The 18,064-nt window shown below is 40.8% G+C and overlaps 2 protein-coding genes across 3 annotated transcripts; one reads left to right on the forward strand and one right to left on the reverse strand.

Annotated features, from left to right (window-relative positions):
- Window positions 1-152: 152 nt before the first annotated feature.
- On the reverse strand, window positions 153-17,413 carry LOC147157856 (polypeptide N-acetylgalactosaminyltransferase 15-like). Its single transcript, XM_086063230.1, has 15 exons — window positions 17,249-17,413; window positions 16,595-16,833; window positions 15,964-16,207; window positions 7,649-7,760; window positions 7,079-7,213; window positions 5,359-6,927; window positions 5,109-5,275; window positions 4,264-4,468; window positions 2,810-2,977; window positions 2,537-2,654; window positions 1,969-2,169; window positions 1,758-1,889; window positions 1,004-1,105; window positions 788-925; window positions 153-702 (listed from the first exon to the last, which is right to left on the reverse strand). Exons 6-15 carry the CDS (start codon window positions 5,790-5,792, stop codon window positions 517-519), a joined length of 1,851 nt encoding a protein of 616 aa, XP_085919356.1. The 5' UTR covers window positions 5,793-6,927; window positions 7,079-7,213; window positions 7,649-7,760; window positions 15,964-16,207; window positions 16,595-16,833; window positions 17,249-17,413; the 3' UTR covers window positions 153-516.
- gpnmb (glycoprotein (transmembrane) nmb) lies at window positions 10,288-17,994 on the forward strand. 2 transcript variants are annotated; one of them, XM_086063228.1, is made up of 12 exons: window positions 10,288-10,459; window positions 11,493-11,648; window positions 11,781-11,945; window positions 12,843-13,016; window positions 13,202-13,363; window positions 13,447-13,779; window positions 13,844-13,891; window positions 13,978-14,154; window positions 15,135-15,240; window positions 15,990-16,210; window positions 16,285-16,375; window positions 17,265-17,994. In XM_086063228.1, exons 1-12 carry the CDS (start codon window positions 10,390-10,392, stop codon window positions 17,416-17,418), a joined length of 1,857 nt encoding a protein of 618 aa, XP_085919354.1. In that variant the 5' UTR covers window positions 10,288-10,389; the 3' UTR covers window positions 17,419-17,994. The 2 variants fall into 2 exon arrangements, with proteins under 2 accessions (XP_085919354.1, XP_085919355.1); XM_086063229.1 differs by having other exon boundaries at window positions 11,781-11,924.
- The last annotated feature ends 70 nt before the right edge of the window (window positions 17,995-18,064 follow it).

Raw genomic sequence — 18,064 nt, forward strand, 5'->3', positions numbered from 1 at the left:
TTTAGGCCAATACAAAGTTTATTTAAATTAATAATCACAGTTTTGTGATATATTTTCTAGTATGAAATGCTAACATTAGCCAAAAATGTCCACACACTTTGGAATGTAAAGGGGGAAAACTGGAGGAAGTAAACAAATGTGATAGATGCTGCTATTTTCTTCTGCTTGATTTTATTAACAATTCAATCGGGAGTACAATCAGAAATCCTTAAAACAGGAACAAATATTGTAAAACGTTTTACCAAAATGTATGCATTATTATAACAACAGTTGTCCATTACGCCGGTAAAAAAAAAAAACATACCGGAGACATAATGCAGTTTTAGCTATACAATCAACCTCTAAGATGTTTAATTAAGATCCAGTAGGGATTCTAAAGAGTCAAACCAAACAACTGATTGATTAATTAAACATAACAAAAGCACTTTTGTCCACATTCTGCATAGTTTCTACACGATTAGCACACAGTGAGCCACTATGCAGTCAAAATGATACCTGTTGAGTTTGTCAGGCTAATTACGGCGACACGAGCTGCTCGAAGTGCCACTGCTGTGTGGAATGCCGCGTGCAAGGGCGCAGGATGAGGTCTCCCGCACCCGAGGGGGCGCCGACTCCGTTGGACGGAATGCTCCGTGGGTTGCGTCCGTCTTTCACCGCCTCCGCACACAACTGGGACTTTCGGTGGAGCAACTGGCCACTCAGCTGGAAAGGACCAAAAGCGTGCAGACTTGAAAGTGATCTCAAAAATATACTGCGACATTCTGTAATCAATACATTCCTTTTCTACCTTTATGAACGTCCACTGTAGCCTGTCGCTGATTGGCCGCTGACACTTGGAGAGGACCACCTGCTCTCTGACGGCGTCCAAACACAGAGCCCCCGCGGGACCCCATCGCACTTCGCCCTCGGAGTTGAAATCGCAGTGCTGTGTAACGACCCGCGGGTTATCCTTTGTGGCCTACATCTTTCAGGCGGCGCTGGAGGAGACTGTTGCCATGGTTACCTGACTGCCTGTGCCGCTGCATGGTGCTAGGATCATGGATCCGAGATGCACCCCTTCACCCGGGATGTGGTCGACACAGCCACCAACAGCGACGTTGTATAGCTTGAAAAAGACGTAAACATGACAGGTTAGGATAAGTCACATGCATTCTCTTAAAAATGTTGACATTTTGTAACTATTTTCTCATATACTGTATTTTCATGGAACAACACTAAAGAAATGCCACTTTGCCACAATGTAAAGTCATGAGTGTACAGCTTAATGGTATAACAGGGTAAATTTTGTGCCCCCTTAAAATTTAAATAAATGTAAAAATAAATATAATAAAAATAAAAACAATGTCAAGGTCCAACTAAATTTCAAGCAGGTCAAGTCATTAAGTCATGCAAGTATAGTCACACATGAGTCTCTTTGCTCTCAGTGTTTGTACTTGTGTTTAACATAAACATCATAGCCTTGAATGCTATATCGTACGTCAATGTTGCCACCATATTGGATGTGGCAAATGTTGACAAAGCCTAATTAATTTGCTGCTTGGGGATGCTCACAGCCAGATCTCACAAGATGAAGACTAAAAAATGAGTTTGATTTTTACTTGAAATATTTTAGATTTTTTTTTTAACCACAAATTGTACTGTTTATATATTTGAGAAACAGACAGATCTGACAATACTAAATGTTTACTCTGTTTAGGTAAGCACCAAACCAGCATTAGATTTACGTATGTATGTGCATGTGTGTGTATTCATACTACCTCGCCCGAGAGTCCTGGTCTATCCTGCGGAATGTGAAGTTGTGGATGGATGGTCGTCAGGTACCAGTGGAAGTCCCTACAGCCCAAAGTCATCTTCAACTGCAGGCGCTCGGTAATATTAGGCCTCTCGGACTGCACATAATAAAACACATTTTTGTACATTTTGTACTGGTGTGCTCTTTCTGACTTCTATCACTTGACACGCACACACCTGCCTAATAAAATGAGCCAGCGTGTCCCGCCTGTAGAAGATATTGCGGTATGAGTCCATCCACGTGTCAGCTATGCGGATCTTGTTCCTCTCAAGCTGCTCCTGGTCTTGGAAACGGGAAGGTAGGCGGGGGAGGTGGTGGTCTAGGTGGGCCACTCGGGAGCAGGGAACCACCTCCATGGAGCCTCCGCACAACCACACCTTGGACAGCATTAGCAATAACAGCAGGATTAGGTTTCCTTTTCCTGTTTGAGTCTCTATAACACTTGAAAGAATGTGCATAGCGTTTTTTTTTGGTTCTACGTGCGGCACAAATTCACATTCAATTCATCACAGGCCACATTTCCTCAAAATGGGGTCTAATGGTCAAGTCATATTTCTTGTTATGTTGATTCATGGTGAAAAGCAAAACATTCCTAGACCATTGCTTGCGCAAAACATCTTGGCAAAAGGCAACTGGGTCACCCAAGCGCAGTGAAAAACCTTTTAACGGCTTGACTCCTATTTCTTCATGCCGATTTCATGATTTAGCTGGCTCTAAAGCAAAAACTAATAATACTTCATTTACCCTGATTGACAGCTCAATTTGTTCCCCTCCCCACAGTAGAATCCCAGGATCAAAGGCTCCCACATTATGGAAGAAATGTCTGTCAACGGCCAGAACTCCGCCTCCTAACGCTGGACTCCTATTGCAGTCAGAATCAAAACAGGATGAAGTAATCGCAGCACAGAGGATTGAGAAAAACATTCCATTATGGTGTTAAAACGTCTGTACAACGGAAGTTCAACTTCGGGCTGTAGTCAAGACACAAAAAGGCCATAACAGATGCTGCAAACTCACAGTACGGGTTCAATCGCCAAGTCTGAGTCCCCATCCAGCAGTTGCGGTTTGGACTCCCAGTAAAAGTCCAGATTCCAGTTGAAAACTCCCCACACTGGCCACCGGGTGGCGTTGTACTTGAAAGTCTCCCCGTGGATCACATCCATGATGGGAGAAACTACTCTGGTCCTGCATGAAGACACACCACATCCATGACGTGTGTTGCCTGCGTCTAATCACACGCCGTCTTTTATTACTCTCAGCTCTGGTTAGCATGTGTTTGAAATATTTCCATCATGTGGTATAATCGAAGAAATGTCTGAGACAAAAGATGGAGAGCAAAAGAGAAACGTGCGCTATCATGTGACCATTTCCAGAACAAAGAGCCGCCTAATTGGACGTCTAATTGGAGCCATACTGTAAGAAAACTGAGGAGCACCACCACGCGGGCCAAATCATGAGGACAACATTCCCTGCTATGGAGCATTTGTTTCACATTCTACTAGTGCATTGAAAGGGCCATGTACAATACTAGTATGTTCTTTGTTTTCACTAGTAAAAAAAAATATTATAATAATTAGCGTATTTGTGAAATGACTAGCGCACACTAGTTGCACGACGAAGGACACTTCAACAGCAATTTTGTCTCAAATTGACTGCAGTATAACATTCCAGCACACTAGTACAAGTACGAGTGTTGCACTAGTAGAATGACTGAAGCACATTAGTAGAATAACTAGATCTCACTTTTAAGATTTTTTTCCCCAATGGTGCCTTCTAATACTGTATGACATTTCTGTGAATTAGTAGAATGACATTTGTGCACAAAAAGTAGAACAAGGGATCCCTAGTAAAACGACTAACATTTTGTTTTCCCCAACTACTGCCTCCCACTACTCAATGACATATCTATGCACTAGTAGATTGACTGCACACTAGTAGATAAACAAAATTAGTAGTGAGGCACAACCGTGCATAAATTGACATCTGCTTATTACTATAGTACTAATAGTGACATGCTAGATGTCAATTAGTGGAATTTTATGTCTCTAGTAGTACTAGTAGCATGCAGTTGTAAACTAGTGCAAACTTACTTTCTACTAGTGTGCCCCAGTCATTCTACAAGTGAACCCTAGTTGTTCTACTAGTTTGCAGAAATGTCATACAGTAGTGGAAAAATGTCATTGTAAGACATAGTTGTTCGACTAGTGCAACCAAGTTGTTTACTAATGTGCCGAATGTTTTTTTACTAGTGAGGACAAAGAGTGTACTAGTACATGGATTATTCAGCCCACTAGTAAAATACTGAATAAATGCTCTAATGGTTTGCCATATTCGGCTTGTCAATTGGGTGAGGTCAACTATAATTAGCTTTATGTTCTCCTGGAGTGGATCTGAATACATTATGATAAGGACACCAGTTTGCGGTTAAACAGCAACGGAATGTTATCATACAGGATTAGCACCGCTCTTACCTGTCCTGGGCCACCCTCTCCAGGAGCGGTTCCAACCAGCCATTATGACATTCACATTGTGAGTCCATGAACACCAGAACCTGCCCCGAAGCTCTGGACGCACCCAGGTTACGGCACCCTCCGACCCCGAGCCGCTTAGTGCTGCGAATCAAATGCACCCCATCCAGATGGGATACGTATTCACTGAGCATAGTCTTCAAGTGATCTGGAAACACAAGACGTGGATATGGATGGATGGACGTGAAGATATGATAGTGTATGAGCAGTTGGATGGACGGATGTATAGATGGAGAGAGTGTGTTGTTGGGTGGATCACTTTATTGCCAATTTGTTTGTTTTTTGCTAGAATTGAATTATTATTAATTAATGGATGATTGGCTGGGAAGAGGGAGGTTGGAGAGTAGGATGGATGGATGAAGAAGAGACAGATGGAAGGATGGGAGGATGGATGATGGACAGTAGGATGGATGGATGGTTATAGACAAGTGAGTGGATGGATGGGTGATGGATGGAAGGAAGGATGATGACAGTAGGATGGATGGATGGACGGATGAATGAATGACTGGATGGATGGCTATAGACAAGTAGATTGATGGATGTTATAGTCAAGAGGATGATGGATGGATGGATGGCTGTAGACAAGACAGGCGGGTGGATGGCAGGACAGATGAAAGGATGGATGGATGTAGAGGTAGATGAATGATAAACTGATGGATGGACAGAATGCTTGGATGCTGGATGGATGAATGGCTGGGTGGATGGATGACAGACGGATGGATAGATGATGCATAAGGATATATGGGCCACACACGCATGCATGAACGCCATCCAACAGGCAGACATACCATGTGTACTGAGGTCGTCCACTAGGAGGAGCTCCAGTAAGAAGGATTTGGGTGTTGTATTGAGAACGCTGTGCAGAGTGCGTAAAAGTGTGGACCAAGCCTCGTCGTGAAAGCAAATCACCACGCTGGCAGAAGGCAGCGATTCACTGTACTGCTCGCCAAGACACCTGTCACAAAAGAATCCGTCACACTACAAATTACCCACACCGAAAAAGTAGACTTCGGTGCTTTTGGTTTCGAGCGGACTCACTTGGGGTGTCGCGTCTCGGGCAGTGAGCGATACAGCGAGATCTGGCCGTCTTCTTGACTCTCCGCTCCTTCTCCCACACGACCGGATAGAAATTCCTTCCTCGCCGCTGGCAAGAGCACCTTGTAATTCCACTTCTTGTGTGGCGGGTCCTTCGTACCCTGCGTGGACGCCACGAATAGAAGCTGGTCCTCTTTAAGCGAGTTGATGGGGACGAAGTCGGGTCCGAGCTCCAATGCTGCGTCTCCGATCAGCTCCAAATCGTCCGGTGGACCGAAGGTCCTCTGGAAGGGGCGGCGCGGGGCGCCAACAAGTTTCTGGTGGGAGCGATGTTCCCCTCCGTGGAAAAGATCAGAAGCTATCAGCAGAAGCAAAGCGAATCCGAGAAGCAGCAACCATAAACACAGCATCCTCCGGTGTATGCCCAGCAGCCCCATGTTGGAAAGTGGCACCAAATTCTAGCCCAGTTCAATCCTGATTTCCATGCTGACATTTAGTCCGTCCAAAACAGTAACCATGAATGCACCAGGCACATTTGTATCCATTAAACTAGACGAGCAGGTTGTCAAGAGCCCCAAAAACTCCAAAACAGCGGACTTGATCGCTTCTCATCGAGCACACCCCGCGGTCCTAAAGCCTGCACATATTTTTGTCTGCTCCACTAATACGTTCAACATGTGCACATCCACCTGCTGCTCCTGTCAACACAAAGGAACTATAAAAGATGAGACGCGTGGGCTAAATGAAAATGCACTTTAAAAAAAGGCTAGAATGTTCCACGCAATTGCATTTTCAAATACAGTAAGTAACTGTAATTTATATACGGTACAGTAAAAATCTAACAAATTATATGCTAGATTTTTACAGTAATTAACTGAGATTTTACAATAATTAGCTGGCAACTTTTTTTTGCCAGTTATTTACTGTCAATTTTTTACAGTGTTAAAAAGTAGATTGTACCCAAGATTTTTCATTTCCTTACTTGCGTCAGTACCATATTTGTTTTTGAACCAGGGAGCATGAATAAAAATGGCATATTCCCCCATCCAATGGCATTATTGATGAGATTTTATAAAATGTAAGCTAGCAAGAATAATTTATGGTGAATAGTGTGTCTTCTGGCAGCATAAGAACCAAAAACAACAAAAAAATCTTCATCTAACTTGAAAAACAGTACATGTAAGTTATATACTTTGTTTTATCTGCATTAATATCAGAGTATTTCTTTACACAAGTATTTACAAGTAATTAATCCTACCTTGTTTTTTTGTGTTGTATAATTGTGTGGAATTGCTTAACACGAAAACAGTGTCATCATTTTTATGCTGGTTTCATTTTAATGACAGCATTGTGGAATAGTGTCTGACTCATGGGTCAAAGGTTGACGGTTCTAATTTCGGCTCTGGTATGTTCTCCCTGCGCTTGCTTACTTTTCCTTCGATAATTCAAAACAGTTGCGTGATAGTTTCATTGATGACTCTAAATGGTTATGTAAATGGTGAGTGTGAATGCTTGCTTGTACCCCACCTCTCGCTCAAAGTCAGCTGGGATAGGCTTCAGCTCATCCATGACCTTTAGGAGGATACGCAGAAAATAAAAGAAGAGTAGACTGTGAATAATTAGTTTGAGCACAACTTTTACAACCCTGTCTTTAAAATAGTTGACATGACTGAACAATGACAACATCCTATTTTTGTGTATGTGCCAGCAACAAATCACCCACTCATGTCATGTGTCCATGACAATCTTGGTGTTTGGTGGTAGCCGTGCTCACAGGCTGCAGGCCATCTGTCGGTGCTGGAAAAGAGCGGTGATGGAGTCCAGTTTGGATCTGGGTCTTGGCGTTTTGGGAGTTCATCTGGATGGAGGGAAAGACCATGGAAAATCAAGCTCTCAGTGAGATTTTGAGGGTTATAGCACTGCCTGGTGGCAGTAAAAATATTTTTATGAGATTTTTCATTCTTTTCTTTTTTAAAAATATTTTTGGGGGTATTTTTAACCCCTTACTCGACTCATATTAAAATAGTGAACATTAGGGTTCTTTTTTTTTTTTTTTTTTTTTTTACATATAGCCTGTATATATGTATGTATATATATATATATATATATATATATATATATATATATATATATATATATATATATATATATATATATATATATATATTATTAATTTATTTTTGATCATTGGCTGATAGACATTTTTATGCAGGGTCCATTTTTAAAATTAACTGATAGTGTACGTTCCACGACAGTTTTATGCATGTTGGTGGATGTTAGTGATGAGACTCACCTTCCGCATTTCGTACCAAAGCTCACGTCCCTTCTCCGCTCGAAGATGACAGGGCGGCATGTCCTCTCATGTTTGTGATTACAGCGAAGAAGAGGTGGGACGAGGAGGACATCTGAGAAACACACGCAGGGTTAAGCAGGAGTTCATTTCTGTGTGAACGTGCAATCTCGGCTGATGTAGCGCGTCGGGAAAATTGTTCTTTCTTGGAAGGAGGGAGCAAATGTGGTGGGGAGAAGAAAGAGAGGGTGGACCCAAATGAGAGGCCTGCGTGGAGGATAAGAGAAGGGGTCATCGGAGGACAGTTCCATGTGTTCTGGTGGGAACGTGTTCATAGGGCAGATAAAAAGTTCGTCATGCATTTCCAAAAGCAAACACTCCCATATGTCTTCTGTTTGAGACAAAATACGCTGAAGTGAAGTTTCCCCTGCCAGTGCATAGCAGAAAAGGAGGCGTGCGCACACACACACGCACAGAGGAGGAATGTGTCTGCATTCCACCTCTCGTTCAAAAAAACACTTCATGTGCCCAATGAGAGGAAAAAAGACACCTTTAATGTAAGGCCTGTGAACCTAACATGCAAATTAGTTTCATTTCATGTCAAAATGTGCCCTGTGATTGGCTGGCAACCAATCCAGGGTGCAACCTTCCTTGCTTTAGAAATTAGATAGATGGATTGCCATTGCTATTATCTTTTATCTCGTTAAATGAGAGCCAACAAAAATATTGACATTTCATTAGTAGTAATTTTGTTAAGCAGAATCATTATACTGGAATGATCATTCTGCAATATTAATTAATTTGTCAGGTAATTTCATTGTTTTTAATTTGCCAATAACTGAGGATATACATCCAGACATAAAGAAAAACAAAAAAAACACAAACTTTACCAAAAGTCAAAAATAACTTGTCTAATGAAATGATGCATTGTGTGTTATAAAACACAGAAGAAGAAGAAAACATGAATCATAAGATTTGAATTTGGGATGTTGTGTCTGCTCTTTGGGGATTTGTCAGTAGGCTGTAAGAGCAAAAATAATAAAACTAGGGGGTGTCAAAATGAGTGCGTTCATTTGGGGTTAATTTAAAGTTCCTTTAACGTCACAAATTTTTTTAACACGCGATTAATGACCGCCCCTTACTTGGAAATCCTGTACTGGAGGAATTCCAATCTCAACGCAGCAGACGCGTCCACGTCAAAATTTAGCAGCAATAAATGTAATAATAATGAATATATTTGTGTAGACTGGGGTCAAGTTGTATTTTACCATTATAAAAATTGGCAGATTTTCACAAGTTACTTATGTTAAAGATTAAATAGCTCGTAATATGAAAAGAAAAATACACCAATGTCTTACAAATGCAATTATGCCATCTAGTGGCAGAAAAACAACCTCAACACAAATCAATATCACACTTGTTTTTTTACAGTACAGTGCATCTTTTTAATTTTAACTCAATTTTATGAATTATTATGAAATTACTGTATTAATGACTAAAAGATGCAACCATATTTCTATTAGTTTATAATTTTTTTCCACTTTCTATGTTAGTAAGAGTATGAAAACTAATATTTTATTGTACATTTAGAACAAGATGTAAAATTTGTGATTAACCGTGAGTTAACTATTGAAGTCATGCGATTAATTACAATTAAAAACTTTTATCGCCTGACACCCCTAAATGAAACGATACAAAATCGAAAAGGAGAGATAATTATAATTATTAGGGACGGGCGAGTACTGATACCAGATATCGGAGACCGATACCTCTTGCGTCCATTTTACAAACAAGAACTAGAAATTGGAAATTGGTGGCATCCAACCATACATCTCCTTGCGCTTGTCCTCATGAGGGTCACGGGGTGAAGTGCAACCACTCCCAGCTGACTTTGGTCTGCTTGCCAGCCAATCACAGGGCACATACAGACAAACAAGCATTCACATGCAATCATGATGGCGCCCCACTAGTCCACTTTGCTGCTTTTCCTGTGACCTTTAAGATGAGAATGAATTTGTGCAAAGACCTCGTGAGGGGTAACGGCACTGAAACGATGATGGCAATCACGTTGGATGACGCACACTTCGTACACTTTCCTTCTGCTTTTGGGTGGCTGTGGCGCAACAAGCTCCGGCCCATCGTTGGGTCAGCGTGGGTAAAGTCAAGTCACTGTCCCGTGGATAGTGTCACACAAGGTTACACCCCAAACATGCAGCAGAGAGAATGCAATAACATTTATGCAATTGGAAGGAGTGGGGTGTTTATGACTTCATTCAGTAGGTTACATTGTAGCCGATTTCTGATTCTGAGTATTAATAAATTGAGTTTAGCACGTTTCTGAGAAAGAAAGTGCTCGTAGAGGACACGCCTTTGTTGTATTTTACACCCCTATATGTCTAAATTTGACATCCTAATCAATCATTTTAGTCGACTTATCTATCCTTCACTCATCGCTTTTACATTGAGGATTCTTCTTTAGAAGTGGACAGAAGAAAAGAGGAAGAGGACGCACCTCACTCCTCATGACTTCCTTGCCTCACGGCACCCTTAATGAGGGATGAGATGCGTCTCGTTAACAAACGTCACATGTCTATGTGCTCACCAGCACCAGATTCAATTATTGCACACAAGCACACAAACACGCAAATCGCAGCAGGGCGAGCAGGGGAGAAGGAGAGAATCACGCCTGAGCTCACATCCACTGAACCGCAGAGGGAATACTTTCTTTTTATTTTTGGGGGGAGATGGGAGTCTTGAAATATATTTTTCTTCTAGCATGCATCAGCTTCGTTTCTCAAGCGGATGGACGCAAAAGTAAGATGTGGAATTTGTCAACTTTGTATTGGTTATTGTGTATTTAAATAATGCTCTTAATTTTAACTCGTGTTCTGGCACAAAGTACTTTAAATGTTTGCTATTTTACTCACTCTGATGATGTCCTCCGTCAGCTCACAGTTGCACTCAGAGTCTCATGAGTTTCATTAGCTGAATCTCCACTGAAGGCAATTCACTGATTAGTTTTAACTTCCTAAAAAACAAGCAATTCTGTAAATAAATAGAATGTAATCATTGACATGATGTTACATTTAATTTTATGTACATAAATGTATATGAACACACATTTTGGTTCTCATTGCTAAATATTTATAGGATAGTAAAACAATTGTGTGGCTATTACTTGTTTATAGAGGATGAACACATTACATTTAAAAAATATATATATAATTTAAATAAACCCTGGGTTGGTTGCCAGCCAAGCACTTTCTCACCTATGGACAATATAGAGGTGTTAAACTCATTTATGTCGTTACGGTTTCCCTCGGAGGGCCATTTTGTAAATGTCTGATCGTTTTATATTAACACATACACAACAAATTGATGGATTAACTAGTTTTGTAATCAGAAGCCAGTAATTTATTTTAAAAAGAGGATTGGTAAATGCATGCAATATCTCAATGTTACTAAGAAAGAAACCAATTTGCAATTGTAGTATTTTAGCAAGAAACATGAAGTCGCCTTTGCGGGCCGCATAAAATGATATGGTGGGCCAGATTTGGCCCCCGGGCCTGGAGTTTTACAACAGTGGTTTAGAGTCTCAAATGCATGCAAAGAACATGTTAAGTCCACACGGGAAAGCCTGAGCTGACTGAGACACATATTGTATACCATGCTACCAAAAAATAAAAATAAAAAGTTAAAATAATAAAATATATATTTATTTTACTATTTGGAAAATATGTTAAAATAAAATGCACCTAATTTGAAATCAGTTTTTGCTGATTTATGCAGAACATTCGCTTTTTTTTTTTTTTTTGCCTGAGCAACCTCTATCTGTTTCTTTCGCCAGCATATGCTGACATGTTCCCGCACAAGCACCCCCCTTCAGGAAAGTCCCCCTTCCCCATCCCACCCATCCCAGGCTGGAATCCCGACAGCATCCCATGGGACGACTACCTCTACCCGCCCATAAAACCCAAGCCTAAGGAGCTCATGCGCAGACGAGGTAAATTCAAGTTCTTTCCTGTACCAATGTTTACATATCTTACATTGCTATTTAGCACTTTCTGTAAATGAATTTGAATTAAAAAAAAAAAAAATTATGACACTATGTTAAACTGTTGAACCTATGCCACAGGAGGCAAACCCACAGTGCGCCTCACCAGCGACAGCCCTGCGCTCAACGGTTCCATCGTCTCATTCACGGCCAAGCTGGAGTTTCCCCCGTGCCAGAAGGAGGACGATAATGGGGCACTCGTGTGGGATGAGCACTGTGACGACGGTACGGAGCTGGAGGCCTCAGGTGCTGCCAAATTGGACCCAACAGGCCTTCATAACCATTTTTTTATATATATACTTAAGAGTATTTTGAGTCAAATTTGAGCAATACAGTAATCGATACACCAAATGTAATGTTTTTGTTTTTTTTGATGTCGTGACGTCAAATTTACAGTATCTCTTGTCTTGGAAAATGAACAGTGCACTGTCAGACAAAAGGTGCTAAATTAGGCTTGGCACTGGGGCAGCGAACAGGGTACATATTGGTACCCTTACAATTTGTACGAAAATATGTACCTTAGGGTAAATATTTGCTTACAAAAAGTTACTGTCAAGGTCGGGGATGGGCAGCATTACAAAAATGCTTCCTCTATCACTCCTCCTCAATTTTAAGTTGTAATATCACCATTCACCACTAGATGGCAGACATTACCTCATCGCACTTCTACAGGTTCATCTCCATAAAAGAAGAACATGAAGAACATAGTGGTTTGTTTGTTTGTTTTTAGTATATTTTTGGGCTTTTTAGCCTTTAATCGATGTCGTGAGCCATGACTTATTTTGTAGCATTTTAGAGTCACTTAAATTATTGCACAGAGACGGAAATAATTGGGATGTTACTGTTTCACATTCACGTCACAGTCCAGGTATGATGATAATATAAACACACCTAAAGGCTAATTATTAAAACTACAAAGGTACATAAACAACAGAGAACCGTTGACAGTTCGTTGAAAGTACATAAAGTGCACTAAGTTTCCTTATCAATGATCTTGATTAATACTACTACTGTTTATTTCTTTAAAAAGATTTTCTAACCATAAACAGTACATATTCGTACCTAGGGGTTCAAATGTGAACCCTGCAAGGTACCTTTTTTTTCTGACTCCAAATCACAAGATTGCGCTTTGCTACATTGCAGCAAATGGCCAAGTGCGCTCGGGCTTTGTGTACAACTGGACATCCTGGCTGGACGATTACGGCTTTGGGAAATGTACGGATGCCACCAAATGCAACGTGTTCCCTGATGGGAAGCCCTTCTTTCAGAGCAACGACTGGAGACACAAGAACTATGTTTACGTGTGGCACACAATGGGTGAGACGCCTACAAACACGTCATCGAATGCATTTCGCAATCATAGCAAGCATACAGTGATCATGCCAGGACTGATAACTAACCTCCCCTTTCACTGCCATTGACGGCTATAGACGTCAAAGATACATTTTAATTGGGTAGGCAGTGAATGGGTTAAATAATGATTTTTTTTTCTCTCGATCCAGGACAATATTTCGAGACATGTGACGGACACTCCTCCAGTCTGACCCTCAACACCTCCAGCATCCCTCTAGGAGCAGAGGTCATGGAGGTCATGGTGTACCGTAAACGTGAGCGTAGGAAGTACAGTCCCTTGAGTACTGACAACAACGTTTTCTACATCACAGGTAGAATACACGACCAGATATCCACCCATATTTTTTTTTGTCTAATTGAGATTTATTCATGTATGCTCTCTGTGCTTGTTAAGATATGATCCCAGTGGCGGTGGACATCTCCCAAAAGTCTGCGGTCAACCAGTCGGCCAAGAACGTGTTCTTTCGAGGTGACGATGTGGTCTTTCGGGTGCATCTCCACGACCCCAGCGGCTACCTGAAGACGGCGGCGGCCGTCGACTACATGTGGGACTTCCGGGACGGCAACCAGGTGGTGACCCACCGCGACGTGACCACGCACGCCTACAGCACGGTGGGCAACATGAGCGTCAAGCTGGTGGTGGAGGCGGCGTTTCCGGCCGAGTGCCCGCCTGCTGCCGCCACATCCACGTCAACAACGACGTCCATGCCAACACCACCCCCGACTGGTAATAAAACAAAAATGATTGCTAATAATTGTCCTTGGTGGTCATATTTGTATTCCGTCTCTAGAGCGTCTCACGTCGCCTCCACCAGCCATGACGACGACGAGCACCCAAGGTGAGTTTAGAAATGCCAACGCAGCTAATTTGCATGTCCCATGACTTCATGTCATCACGCCACTTCTAATCTTGCCACCATCTCAGTGATATCCAGCTCATCTCCTGTCCCCATGACAACGGGCTTACCCACCACAGAAGTCCTCCCGTCCATTGATCCCAGTGTGACCCCAGAGTCGACCCCCTTTGACCTGCGTGTGCTCGAGGGCGACAGGTGTTTCCGCTACGTGCACGGAATCTTTGTGGGTAGCATCAGCATCATTGGTAGGTGTCAGGCAGAAGCTTTTTTTTTTTTTTTTTGCTATCCATGTGGTCATATCTGAGAGCTGAAGACAATCAGAGCAACTGAGAACAAGAGTGGGCTAACTCTATACTGGTCATTTTTAATTGCAGAAATGAATACTGGCCGAAATCAATGTGTAGTTCCGATTCTGACCAATAGAGGGCAGTCCATTATTGTAATCAGCACTGTTCCTTATTCATCATGAGTGCAACACTGGGCCAATTCCCATTACCTAGAAGGCCTAGACCATGAAACCCGACAAATGAGGTTCAGAGCCTGATAGAAGACTTAGAAAGCAAGTTGTGTATTAGCTCGGATGCGAGTGCAATAAAAACTGAACTGAATCAAATCTTATTCATTTTAAAATATATTAAAATATACCGATTTTTTTTATTATCAAACTATTTTTGATTTGTCAAAAAGCTAAAATCTGAGGAAACCACAAATTATGTAAAAAAGAAAAGAAAAAAAAAGTAGTATGCAGAAGCAACCATTGCCATATAAATCATAAAGCCCCCAAGTTCTATTGCAGTCATAACGTTTTAAACCACTCTCCTGCAACATGACAAAAAAATGGATGTAGCCCACTCTAGTTGTTATTGTCTCAATCATATTGGAGTCATTACCCAAGTCAAATTACTGTCAACATGTTTGAAGCAGTGCTATGCATTTTTTTTCTTTTTTTTTTATAATACTGCCTTCTGGTGCTAAAGTTTATAATGTAAAATCTAATGAGACCCAATAAAAGAGCTGTACTGACTTCAGTACTAGTGTCATTGTGAAGTTGTTTCCCCCTTCACCTAGTAGCCTCAGATTTAGCTTTCTTAACATTTTCAAGCACGCAAACAACAAAACACAAATAAGCTAACTGAATTGCTCTATTATTCATTTTCGATGTAGGCTACTCATTCTCAAGTTCATATTATATCATTATGGAAAGATCATTTCATTTTTTTCACAGAGCCCAAGCGCCCACTAAAGAGCAAGGCCGACAGCCGCATTGTTGATGTGTTGGCTGCCAGAGTAACTAAGACTGACATCAGCTTCCTGGTGAAATGTCTTGGCAGGTGTGTATGTAACCTATACATGTAATTTACAGGCTCCCTCTAGTGGTACACAAAATAATCATTGCCCAAATACGGTTCAGCTGTATTTGACTTCAAAGTTCAATACATTTGCATTTAATCTTTGAGAATTATTTGTTTAGTTTTTTTTAATTTAGTTTGTTTTAAGTGATGTGCAATACATTTTAGTTTAACTCATTCACTGCCATTGACGGCTATAGACGTCAAAAATTCATTTGAACTATTTCTATTAGTTTCTAATTTTTTTCTGCTTTTGTTAACAAGAGTATGAAAACCTAGAAACCTAGATTTTTTCTTTTTTACTGTACATTTAGAACTGATATAAAAGAGTTAACTATTAAAGTCATGCGATTAATAACAATAAAAAAAAAAAATCATCTGACACCCCGGATTTTTTATAATCTTTTCTTCTTCTTTTTCCATTAGGGGCATCAAGCGATTACATTTTTTTTAATTGTAATTCATCACATGACTTCACTAGTTAACTTACAATTAATCACTAATTTTATATCTGTTCTAAACGTACAGTAAAAAAAAAAATTCTAGGTTTTCATACTCTTAACAAAAGTGGAAAAATGTGAAACTAATAAATAGTTCAAATGAAATTTTGACGTCTATAGCCGTCAATGGCAGTAAATGAGTTAATGTTACACTGGCTTACAATAATATTAAAAATATATATATATTTGAGAACCACTGTCTTACCGGTAAGTGTCTCTCCTCCTCTTCAGCGTCCCCACATCAGCGTGCACCATTGTGTCGGACCCCACGTGCACTTTGGTGCACAGCATCATGTGCAACGATGTTCCCCCTTCCGCAAAGTGCGAGGTGAACCTGAGGAGAACTTTTCCGCAGCCGGGGACCTACTGCGTCAACATCACGCTGGAGGACTCTCGCAGCTTGACCCTGACCAGCACCACCATCACCATCAACAAGTCCCAAGTGACCCCTGGTGAATAAGACAGAAAAAAGTTAAAGGAATCTGCTCGTTTGTAAGAAGTTAATGGACAATTTCCCCTCCCCTAGAGTCCAACAACCCTCATACTACTGAGGTGATCCTGTCCACAAGCGCCGTACTTTTAGCCTTCTTTGCACTGATTGCATGCATTGTTTACAGGTAAGTAATGTCATTCAGATCATTTTATATTACCATTCAAAGGATTGTGGTCACTAAATGCCCTTCATTTTCAAGATTTTTTACAATACACATAACACAGATATGGCCAAACAGAGAAAAAACATGGGGTGGCTTAAGTGAACGGCTTATTTCCCTTTTCACCTTCTCAGAACTCATCTTCTGCTCTACTTGTCCCACTTTGACACGTGTGTCACTTACTGCTTTTTTTTGTTTCCTCTTCCTTTTTGTTAAAGGGAGTTTCTGTTGTCTGGCTTTTGGTAAGGGTTGAACAACTTTGGGGCTGAAGTTCAGCCAAGTCAGTGGTAGAGACTGTAGCTTTTTGAGTGGCTTGGTTCAGAGATGGAGCACAAGTTCGGTCCGGTAGTCAGAGAAAAAGCTTGGTCAGTTGCTGGGGTTGAGTCTTGGAGCATAAATTTGGTTGGGCGGGAGAGCTGGACCTGGATGACCAAATAAAAACAACTAAAATGTACAGATTCATTCAAGTCAAATTTAGCTTGTGGCACTATAAATTGTTTAATTTTATGAATGTTACTTTACTCCTGGCAAATGTGTTACAACTGTCCCTGAGGGCATTAGCATAATGAGCTAGCTTGGCTTAAGCTAACATTTACAATATTACCCTAAACAGCCTCAATGAAATATAGCGAAGCTAAACACACTGAAATGAGTGTTTAATGTGTGCATCCACAGTCATTTGAGAACAAAATACTTTCTTAGCTCACAATTATGTTTTCCCTCAAAAAGGAGAAGCAGGTGATAGATTCTTCCTTATTGGAGCATACATTTGAAAGTGCCCACCCCCCAAAAAGACAGAAAAGGGAAAAAAAGGTGATGACTCGCAACACATCTTACGTCTCTTTTTTTCCAGACGCTACAAGGTGTACCGGCCCATTCGAAGGTCGTGTTTGGAGGATGCCGGCAGCCGCGCTGGAGTTGCAGGCAACGCGATACGCCTGAGGGAGGCGCTGTTTCGCTCAAATGAGGAGCGTCATCACTTGCTGACCGAGAGGCATCCCCTCTAAGTGCCCTTCTGTCATGCCACAGTTAATGGTAAATCCATTGCATATAAAAGACGAGTATAAAACGCTACTAAATACTCGAGATGACATTAATATTCATATAAAAGTGTGTGTTGAGCAGTTGGCTCCATTGGAAATGGTGATTTACTCTACATTTATTTCAGGCACCGTTCTTTTTCATCTATAGGCTCATGTCAGAGAGGAAATCACTGTGTATGTAATCATTTTGTAGGAATACATTATATATATGTTTTTTTTTTTTTAAGAGTTTCTAACATTAAGTGTAAAGCAGCCAAGCTTGAATTAGTAATTAAGAACATGATGGACTAATAAAAGCTGTCAACTAACAAATCCTTGTCAAGAAGCAGTTTAATAAGAATTCTCTCCACACGCCAGCCCCAGAGTTGTATGGTTGAATGAATTAAAGTTATGATCATTCAAACAAAGTGACACAAAGTATATTTTACTTGATTTTCCAATGAGAACATGTGGTACTTTTCTAGAAATTCAACCTGTGAGAGCGCTTTCATGAAAAACTTGAAATTTGAGCATTCATTCAATAAAGACATTTTGGCGTCATTTTGGTCTATTAATTTTAAGATTAGGCAATCTCCAAAACAAATATATCGAGTGATGAGATCTAACAATA

This window comes from Leptonotus elevatus, chromosome 19, assembly GCF_054856555.1.
Source record: "Leptonotus elevatus isolate MCC_2025b chromosome 19, RoL_Lele_1.0, whole genome shotgun sequence".
Lineage (NCBI taxonomy): Eukaryota > Metazoa > Chordata > Actinopteri > Syngnathiformes > Syngnathidae > Leptonotus > Leptonotus elevatus.

Excerpts from the sequence above, each read along its gene's own strand:
- LOC147157856 (XM_086063230.1), bottom strand. The coding sequence starts at position 5,792 with ATGGGGCTGCTGGGCATACACCGGAGGATGCTGTGTTTATGGTTGCTG. Across the intron at positions 2,170-2,536 it reads AAATTGAGCTGTCAATCAGG|GTGTGGTTGTGCGGAGGCTC; the intron begins GTAAATGAAGTA and ends ATGCTGTCCAAG. Across the intron at positions 703-787 it reads TACAGTGGACGTTCATAAAG|CTGAGTGGCCAGTTGCTCCA; the intron begins GTAGAAAAGGAA and ends GGTCCTTTCCAG.
- gpnmb (XM_086063228.1), top strand. The coding sequence starts at position 10,390 with ATGGGAGTCTTGAAATATATTTTTCTTCTAGCATGCATCAGCTTCGTT. Across the intron at positions 13,780-13,843 it reads GCCAACACCACCCCCGACTG|AGCGTCTCACGTCGCCTCCA; the intron begins GTAATAAAACAA and ends TTCCGTCTCTAG. Across the intron at positions 13,892-13,977 it reads GACGACGACGAGCACCCAAG|TGATATCCAGCTCATCTCCT; the intron begins GTGAGTTTAGAA and ends CCACCATCTCAG.